The 10,099-nt window shown below is 35.2% G+C and overlaps 1 protein-coding gene across 4 annotated transcripts in view; it reads left to right on the top strand.

Annotated features, from left to right (window-relative positions):
• The first annotated feature begins 9,456 nt into the window (after positions 1 to 9,456).
• The window catches only part of LOC106870224 (COP9 signalosome complex subunit 7b), a 28,030-nt gene continuing 27,387 nt past the window's right edge, over positions 9,457 to 10,099 (top strand). For 2 of the 4 annotated variants that reach the window (XM_014916237.2, XM_052967201.1), the window contains exon 1: positions 9,649 to 9,808. In XM_014916237.2, coding sequence (XP_014771723.1) covers positions 9,774 to 9,808 — 35 coding nt within the window. In that variant the 5' untranslated portion in view covers positions 9,649 to 9,773. Of the gene's footprint in view, positions 9,606 to 9,648; positions 9,809 to 10,099 lie in introns of those variants that run through there. The other 2 variants (XM_014916238.2, XM_052967203.1) reach the window with 2 other exon arrangements.

Below are 10,099 nucleotides of genomic sequence, written 5' to 3'. Positions count from 1 at the left end.
CAAGAACACACAAAATCCATTAGTTTCACTTCAACATTTAAATTTATTTGTGTGTCCTTGAACAGCTTACAAACATCTTCCACGCTGCAATTGATCTTAAATCAAGTCACTTGCTACGAAAGTACATCTACACACACACACACACACACACACACACACACACACACACACACACACACACATGTTCATGCATCATCATCATCATCATCATCATCATCATCATCATTGCCATCATCATCATTTAACATCTGTTTTCCATGCTGCCTACTTAGCATGGTTTCTATAGTTGGATTCCCTTCTTAATGCCAACCACTTTACAAAGTGTACTGGTTGGTGCTTTCTATGTGGCACCAGCACCAGTGAGATCATCAAATAACTCATAAGAGAAGACCCCCTCAACTGTGGGTGTGTAGTATTGAAAGAAGTGGTTTTATGCCAGTTGACAGTAAGTCAAAATATGATAGAGAGACATGTACAGGTGTCATGCTGCTCATGGTATGTAAATAATTTATTAAGCTATTTCTTTTCAAAGATTCATTAAAATAATTTCTCTTTGATAATACACAAGGCCCATGTTTATTTATAAGGGAAGAGAATGGAATGTTGTAATGTTTGTTAATTATTTTTTCCATACATACATCAGCAACAAAAGTGAGGTCAAATGGATTCAAGAAAGAGCCAAACAGGATCGGGAACTTAATTTTATTAATAAATTACTGGTGCATTAAATATGTTTTGTTTCAGCTACATAGTACTACTCTATCTATAAATGTTAGACAAAAGTTTATTGAATGTATATATGGAAATGAACACCTCTTTATATACTATATCTTCAAAGACAAAAAAAGAGGAATCAGCCAGACTTATTTGCATTCTATGTTGGGATTTCATCTATGACCAAGCATTCTCTTAAACTGATCATAGAGATGCTACTTGTTAGTCCACAATTACTACAGGCTAAAGCAAACGGCAAAGACTAATTTGCATATATCATGCATTTTTGGGAGGTAATTTGATTAATAAATTACTATTACGTTAACAGTGTTTTGGTTTAATACTATACTATACTATCGAATATATCCTTTGATCTATCTAAATTATTTCAGCCCATGTTAGTCTTTGAAGTTTTAAGGAGTGTCTCCATGAACAATCAAAGAAGGGTATTCAGTCACTGATGAAATCCTAACATAGATTTAAAGTTGAAGTTAATTTGGTTGATCTTCGATTCTGTTTATGAAAATAATGTATATAGAGACATGATGTATACATTTGTCTATTGTATTAACATACACTATTAGCTAAAATCTCTTTAGACATATTATGTAATGCAGTATATCATAACTTAGTGTTACAATTTTTACCATTTACTTCGCAAAATTTCTGTAAAAACATGGAAAATATTGATATAAAAACTATATTGAAACCTTTTACCTTTTATCTTTTACTTCTTTCAGACATTAGATTGGGCCATGCTGGGACACCACCTTGAAGAATTTTAGTCAAATGAATTGACCCCTGTACTTATTTCTTTAAGCCCGGTACTTATTCTATTGGTGTCTTTTGCCAAACTGCTAAGTTACAGGGATGTAAATACACCAGCATTGGTTGTCAAGTGATGGTAGGGTTATAAATACAAAGACAATGACAAACACACACATACACGCACACACACACACACACACACACACACACACACACACACACACACACACACACAGAGGCTCCTTTCAGTTTCCATCCACCAAATCCACTTACAAGGTTTCAGTCAGCCTGAGGCTATAGTAGAAACACTCGCCCAAGGTGCCATGTAGTGGGATAGAACCTGGAACCATGTGGTTGGAAGCAAATTTCTTACCACACAACTACACATATACATTTGTTTATTATTGTTAGTTAAAATGTCTTTAGAAATATTATGTAATGCAGTATATCATAATAACTTAGCATTACAATGTTTAACGTTTATTCTGCATTGCCTATGTGGAAAATATTGATATAACAAATATTGAAATGAGTTTAAAAAATAAAATGAAGTCTGTAATAACAGCCTCTGGTTTGATTCTGTTCTGAATATTGATAAATGTCAATTGTAAAAACTTTCTCGATGTTGTTTTCCGGTAAGAATTACATAAAGTAATAGATGATACCTCCAATATTTCTTCTAGAGCTAATATCTAGCTGACCAAAATAGATATTATCTGTTCTCTCTAGGCAATGAGAGCATTTAGTTAATGGACTTCACTACCAATGAAAGCTTTTTCTCGGATTTAGCCAAGAGATTTGAGAAGCTGAGTAAGTCTCAAGGGTACCTTGGCTCTCCTCATAGGCTGAAAAGTTATGCAGTCAAATGTATCTTATATAGAACTCATTTGGGTTAACACTGTTAAGAGAGATTGTGTTCTCAAGATCATTATACTTCATCTTAACAGAATATTTGAATTGCTGTGTACAAACCTTCTCTTAGCAATTACTAGTTTTCTTTCTCCTTTCTAAGGATAGACATTAGCTGACAGCCCCTGCAAAGAGTCTGACAAGATAATGAAGGAGCCTTTAAGTGGATACTCAGCCTTCTAGAAATAGCAGTAAAATCTCCATCAAATATCACCCTACTGTTCTAAATAAAAGGGAGAACACATTGCCCAGTGTAGTCCCTGATATACAAAAACACAGGATGATCACAATTAGGACACCTTTGACTGTAGATCTTCTTGCTGAAAGCTGACCTAGGGCAAAACAGTAACAGCAGTAGCCACAGCAGCAGCAGCAAAAGCAACATTAGCAATAGATCTGTTCCATGTATGGATCTATTATATTCTCTTCTTAAATGAAAATGGAATCTAAGTTATTGTAACAACATCAATTTCTACTGAGTTGGTTCCTTCATTAGATATGTACTGTTTAATTCACCCCAACCTCCAACCCCAACCCCATTTCATCACTACTACTGTCACAACTGCCACTGCCACCGTCATCATCATCATCATCACCACCACCACCACCACCACCACCATCACCACCACCACCACCACCATCATCATCATCATCATCATCATCATGCCTGTTTTCCATGTTGGCGTGAGTTGGACAGGTTATCACAGTTCGAGTCAATTCTTATTTAAAGATAACTGCCTTCACAGACTGATTGGTGGTGATGAGGCACATCTTGCTCATGTGTATTTTTATATAATTAAAAATATTTATTATTTCTGTATTTACAATATTTGTTTTATTACAAATGTTTATAACTTTCAATATTTCTGTTAATGTTCATTTCATCATCTTACAAGTAGAAATCATTAACAAGATTAATCATTAACATAGGCACAGGAGTGGCTGTGTGGTAAGTAGCTTGCTTACCAACCACATGGTTCTGGGTTCAGTCTCACTGCATGGCACCTTGGGCAAATGTCTTCTACTATAGCTTCGGGCTGACCAAAGCCTTGTGAGTGGATTTGGTAGACAGAAACTGAAAGAAACCCATCGTATATATGTATATGTATATATATATATGTGTGTGTGTGTGTTTGTGGGTCTGTGTTTGTCCCCCCAACATCGCTTGACAACCGATGCTGGTGTCTTTACGTCCCCGTAACTTAGCAGTTCGGCAAAAGAGACCAATAGAATAAGTACTTGGCTTACAAAGAATAAGTCCTGGGGTCAATTTGCTCGACTAAAGGCAGTGCTCCAGCATGGCCGCAGTCAAATGACTGAAGCAAGTAAAAGAGTAAACGAGTAAGATGTGCTATCTTCATTAATTAATAGAGGGAGCAATTAATCTATCTAGACTTGGTATAATACCTTTTATTGATTTCCTATATTCTCCTACAAGGATATCTTCATAACTAACTGTGATGTATCATAAAACTCTTACTTTTCCAGTACCTAATTACCATGTTTAATTCCTAAATGTGGATTTAGTTTTTTGAGACTAAAACTTTATCTGCTTTCCATCTCATTCACACAACAAACTTATCCTTTCAGAAGAATTATAAGAAGTAAGGCTTTTATATCTGGTATGTTTTAATGGCATTTATGATATCACATTTTTCATTTAATCCTTTAACTGTGAAATTTTATTCCATGGTTATTCCAGTAATGAAATTAAATATCTACTGAAAAATAGAATTGGTATTTTCTGCAAGTTACCTTGCATCAATAAACTTGATTTATCTCAACATAATTCTATGTACTGCACATGCACCTTTGATGGGTTGTGGTGCACCTGAGCATTATACACAATAATTTCATTATTATTATTATTATTGTTCAGTAGTTTTATTTTTATAACGTGCTTTCACTTCACTACCGAGCGCAACTCTGTGCGCCTTGGGTATGTGCTGTGGTTTGCTGTGGTGTTCTTATGGTTACTGTATTGAAAGTGTTTTGCGTAGGATGTGTGCAGTGCCCAGTAGTGCAATTTTCTGTATGTTATATATATTTGTAAGTCCTGGTGTTTTTGTTAGGTATTTGTCTGAATATTTTTTTATTATACCTAAGGCACCTACTATGATAGGAATTGTTTCTGTTTTTTATTATTATTATTATTATTATTACTATTATTATTATATAAAAATTAGTGTCAAAACATGACATTCTTCAGCAAAAAGATAGTTTGGTATAAAAAAAACTGACTTTCTGCAGTTAAGGTAATGAAATTTTGAGTGGATACATCTCGTTATTTCTGCAGTAAAAGAGCCAAGGTTTATGCTTGAGTAGTTTTCACTTTCACTATATGATTTCTATTGTTGTTTTGTATGCTCATCTATCTTCTCTAGTTGTTCTCAATTGCCAAGTAGGTTGGTAGGATGCATGTGATGATAACAACCACACTAAGACTTGAGTGAATTTCTAAATATTTTATTTACCACCACAGCAATGTATTTACATATTCTTTTATTCTTCTACTTGTTTCAGCCATTTGACTGCAACCATACTGGAGCACCACCTTTAGTTGAACAAATCGACCCCAGGACTTATTCTTTGTAAGCCTAGTACTTATTCTATCGGTCCATTTTTCCAAACTGCTATGTTACAGGGACATAAACACAATCAACATTGGTTGCCAAGCGATGGTGAGGTGACAAACAGAGACATACAAATACACACACACACACACATGATAGGCTTCTTTCAGTTTCCATCAACCAAATCCACTTACAAGGCTCTGGTCAGCCTGAAGCTATGGTAGAAGACATTGCCCAAGGTGCCGCGCAGTGGGACTAAACCTGGAACCATGTGGTTTGTTTGCTCATTTCTAATTTTTTACTATAACTGATTCAATTCATAAAAAAAAAATTGGTATAATTTCCACCAAAAATTTCATTATATAAAGATCATACCTTTGAGAGTCTATCATATGGAGTAAAAGCAACATGACCAATGTAAACCTGGGATAGCTCCAGTCTAAGTTAAATTTTCTCACCTGTTGGCCCAGAAGGTTTTACAATCCATTTGGCAGGAAAACTTGCATACTTCCTTTGGAAGTTGGTGCCTCAGCAAGTGCTGATTGGTCAAACCATATTTTCATATGGCAGCTCTTTTCCTTTTATGGAAAAATACCTCTATAAGCTTTATTGAAAATTTGATACAGATGTACATAGATTTATGTGTTTCTTTGTTGTAGTTTAATTTTAAAGTTAGTATTTAATCCTGCCTATATTTAGATTGAATGAATGTGGTTATTAAGCTTTCACATTTATTATACTATGGAAGACTGTAAGGAATAAAATGTATGACTTAAAGGTTTGGTCACTGTTTAGTTACATATTTAGAAGTTGGTTATTGATTTACTTATTGAATTTATTTACCAAGACTGTTGTACATAGGATAAATGTGTTTGAAAGTTGTGGTTTCTTTGGTATGTTTGTTCCCAAACAACACTTATTTTAGTGCTGTTGCCACCGCCGGATTGAATGGTACTGCCCAGGTATTGAAACCATAATGATATCTGTGGGGCAGCTGATGATGGAGGTATGTTGGATTGTGGGTATGGTTATTTTTGTATATGTGGAATAGTGTTATAACACATCCTTTTGATAAATAACATGTATGTATATGATACATATATAATACAAAACCACATTAAAATACAAATCAAAATCCCAAAGAAAAAGCAAATATGAGCAAAGAAAGTAAAAAAGAACAAAAAAGGAGAAAGAGGAAGAAAGAAAGTAAAAGAAAGAGAAAACATCAATTCAATACTAAGTGCTTCAATTGGTTGTGCATCACAAATTTCAAAGGAACCTACTAAAGCGAGCCAACACGCTCATGGCATTACTACGAGTGATGGTGAGCCAAGCACTTTCTTAGGTATCACCTGATGCCTTCATTAGGTGAGCTGCCAACAATGACAAGAGCTTCACTGTTAATGGTCCAGCCCCTGTAAACGTCTCACACGCCACAGGCTGGAAGAAATGGTTCACTAACAAGTCATGATCTTAGACAGGGAAAATCCGAGAACAATGGTTTCAATCTCTGTTGGGTTTTTGCTACAAGAGCAACACTGTTTTTTTTTTTTTATATTTGGTAGAAATCACCTATAATTATTAATTTTTAGTAGTGATTAAACTGTGTAATATGATTTTTGCCCTTGAGTAGCAACTGTTATTTCTTATTTGCTTACCTCTAGAAAGTACAAAAAATGGCTAATATTTCTTTCAAACTTTGCTTTTGTTACATTTATTCAAACCCCAAAGAATCCTTCTCAACACATGACTATGATGCTCTTCATCAAAGATGCACTTATCGTCAGCCACTAAGTGTCATGCTCAAGTGGTTATGGTCAAGCAACTGACAAACAAATCTGTGGTATTGAGCAGAATATTTGCTATAACAATATTTCTGCTTCAGCAACTCAACACTGAATCTGTCTGAAATGTAATGGAAAATAGATCAGTTTCAAAATATTGATGTCCAGGTCACAAAAGCAAAGTTTGAAAGGAATAATAGTCATTTCCTTTGATTTCTAGATAGAAGCAAATAGGAAATAACACTTACTGACCAAAAACAAAAACAATAAATAAATCAAATAAATTGTTTTTTATATAAAAATTTTAAGTGTTCTCAATAGTTTTATTTTTGGTTGAGATCAACAGTTGTTTTTGCTGAAATGATTAATAGTTTTTAAAGCTGCATGTTTGTGAAATATTACAGATTAAAGTAATTTATATTTAAATATGCATATCAAAAGGGATAATAAATTTTCAAATTCTTTCAAATTAAATCTTATGTAATAACATTAAGTTTAAACTGCAGGAGCAAATTAGTGAATATTATTAGAATTGAGTTTTTAATAACTTGTTTTTGCATCAGTTGTACAGGGTGGAAAAGTGTTGCAGGACAGAGGGAGGTGTGACAACACTGCATCCAGGTCAATGCTACTTTGAGAAAACCAGAGCAACTGCAGTGGAAGGGAAAAGTCATCATCACAACCTCCATCTGATCAAAGCCTACATATTTGCCCCGAATGTGCCAGAGCTTGTCATTCAAGGATCAGTTTACAAAACTACCCAAGGGCTTGCCACTCTTCATTGAGATTTTTGGATACAAAGAACTGCTGCCGTCATCATCATCATCATCACTTACAATTTTTGTATTAACAGTACTATAATTCACTATACTTCTTTAACTCTCAAATATCAGCATTTATTATATTTCTTGCTAAAGTACCAGATTTTGATAAAAAAAAAAATTTCAGTGTAGTGCCCTAGCATGGCTACTGTCCAATAACTGAAACAATTGTGTGCGTGTGTGAACTCTCCTTGAACAGGATTGACATACAAGTATGGAGTGAAAAGTTCATAGACTAACTAAGAAGGAGTGACACTACAGCTGTGAAATCTTGCATGCATTCATTTCAATGCATCTAATTAATAACTGCATTCTTCCTTTCTAAGTAAACTTTCAACATCTGACTGTTCAAAAAAACTTCAAAAGTAACTAGCAGCAACTTCTCTTGAAAATGGACAAAATTTGGCATCATGTTGTTATCAAATATCTGCAGAAAAAGGATTTATTCCCCAAAGATATTCATGCTGACATGGTTACTATATTAGGGGATGACACTCCAGCTTTATCAATAGTGCAAAAGTGGGCAACTGAATTTAGGAGGGGAAAGGAGAGTTTAAAAGATCACCCAAAGTCTGGACATCCTGCAACAGCCACCACTGAAGAAAACATTGATCATGTTCACCACATGGTGATGGATGACAGGCAATTGACTATAAATCAAATAATCAATGCTATTAGTATATTCAGCAAGAGAGTTGAGAATATTCTGCACACTGCACTTGGCATAATGAAGATTTCTGCTTGGTGGGCGCCATGTCTTCTGACACCTGATTAAAAGCACACCAGGCTGATCACATCACAGGAAAATCTCTCATTGTTTGAAGCAAATTCAGGTGGTTTCCTTGAACGTTTCCAAACCCAGGATGAAAGTTGGCTTCATCACTATGAGTCAGAGACAAAGAAACAATCCATGCAGTGGAAACACCCCTCCTCACCTGCTCCAAAGAAAGGCAAGGTCGTTTCATCTGCAGGGGAGGTGATGGCCTCAGTTTTTGGGATGTAAAAGGCATTGTGTTCATTGAGTGTCTTCGAAAGGGCTACTCCATTAAGGAGAGTAGTATGCCAACTTACTGAGGCAGTTATGGAAGGCTATCAAGACCAAACATCCAAGAAAACTACGAAAGGGGTCTTGTTTCTTCAGGACAATGCTCCACCTTACAAATCCTTGGTTTCAATGGCTGCTCTGTGTGATGGTGGCTTTGAACAGGATGATCAGCCTCCCTATTCTCCTGATTTGGCCCCATCTGGCTATCATCTGTTCCCGAACATGAAAAAAACACTTGACTGGAGGCCAGTATCACAGTGATGATGTCATATCTGCTGTTGACAACTTTTTTGACCAACAAGATGAGAGCTTCTTCACCAATGCAATCCAAGCACTGTGACACTTATGAAAGAAGTGCATGGACTGCAAGGGGGACTATGTTGAAAAATTGACCTCATTTGGTCCATAATCCATAAGAGTATCTTGATTAGCCTATGAACTTTTCAGCTGACCCTAGTAGGCAAATAATGGAAATTGTTGTTGTTTAACCCCAGGTTAACAGACATATGATCAAAGGCGGTCAAGCAGTGATCATCTTTTTTTTTTCTGTACAACAGAGACTGCTTTATCCAATGTGAACTTCCTACTTTTTAGGCAGAGAAATTTCAGCAGACGTATTATCAAAGGCCATCCCGTCTTTTTGTACAAAAGAAACTGCATGTGAACTTATCCAATGCGAACGTCTATTTTTATTTTATTTATATATATATATTTTTTTTTTTTACACAGGAGGGAGTGGTTTGTGTGAGATTTGGCTGTTATTTCTAGCAGGTCCAATGAACACGTAGAATATCCCGCATTAGATCGAAATAAGGGAAGTAATTCAGAAACTTGCTATTATGTAAAAAGTGGTTTGAGACTGTGAAACCGGAAATAGCGATTGCTTCAGCAGTGCTACACTGTCAAAACGAAAAATCACAGCGGAAGTGAGTACCTCAGAATCAGCTTCAAGTATCGGCAATTTTCCGATTGTTTACTAAGTTTTTATTGAGTAAGTTTTGTATTGAGACTACAAAATATTTTTCTTTCCAGATTTATCGCATCATCTGTTAGATGACGTGAATTAATTAATCCTATTTTGGGGGCAGAAAGCTGCTGGACTTCATTAGCGATGAAGGATACAGCTGAATAATGATACAGCTTTTGTCAAGGAATAACAATGTTTTGGCTAAGAAGTCGAAAAGTTAATTTGCTGTAATTATATCTTTTGTAATTTAACAAAATATCATTGTTTTTAAACATTTCTCGTATGTTATTTTGTAGATTGTAATTAGAAGATCTTTAATTAAAAGATCGATATTTAGAAAAATCTAAGAACTCCAAAATAATCAATTTCTCATATGCATAAAATTCGGATATAATAGGGGTAGCGAAAAGATAGTAATGACATTCATACCAAACACGGAAACACCTTAATATTTTTATCGGGAGTTGAAATCGAGTCGTGGCATTGTTTTACTGGTAGTTCGCATCCCAGATGTATTG

Source organism: Octopus bimaculoides, chromosome 4, assembly GCF_001194135.2.
Source record: "Octopus bimaculoides isolate UCB-OBI-ISO-001 chromosome 4, ASM119413v2, whole genome shotgun sequence".
Taxonomy (NCBI): domain Eukaryota; kingdom Metazoa; phylum Mollusca; class Cephalopoda; order Octopoda; family Octopodidae; genus Octopus; species Octopus bimaculoides.
This window is presented reverse-complemented; position numbering and strand designations above follow the sequence as displayed.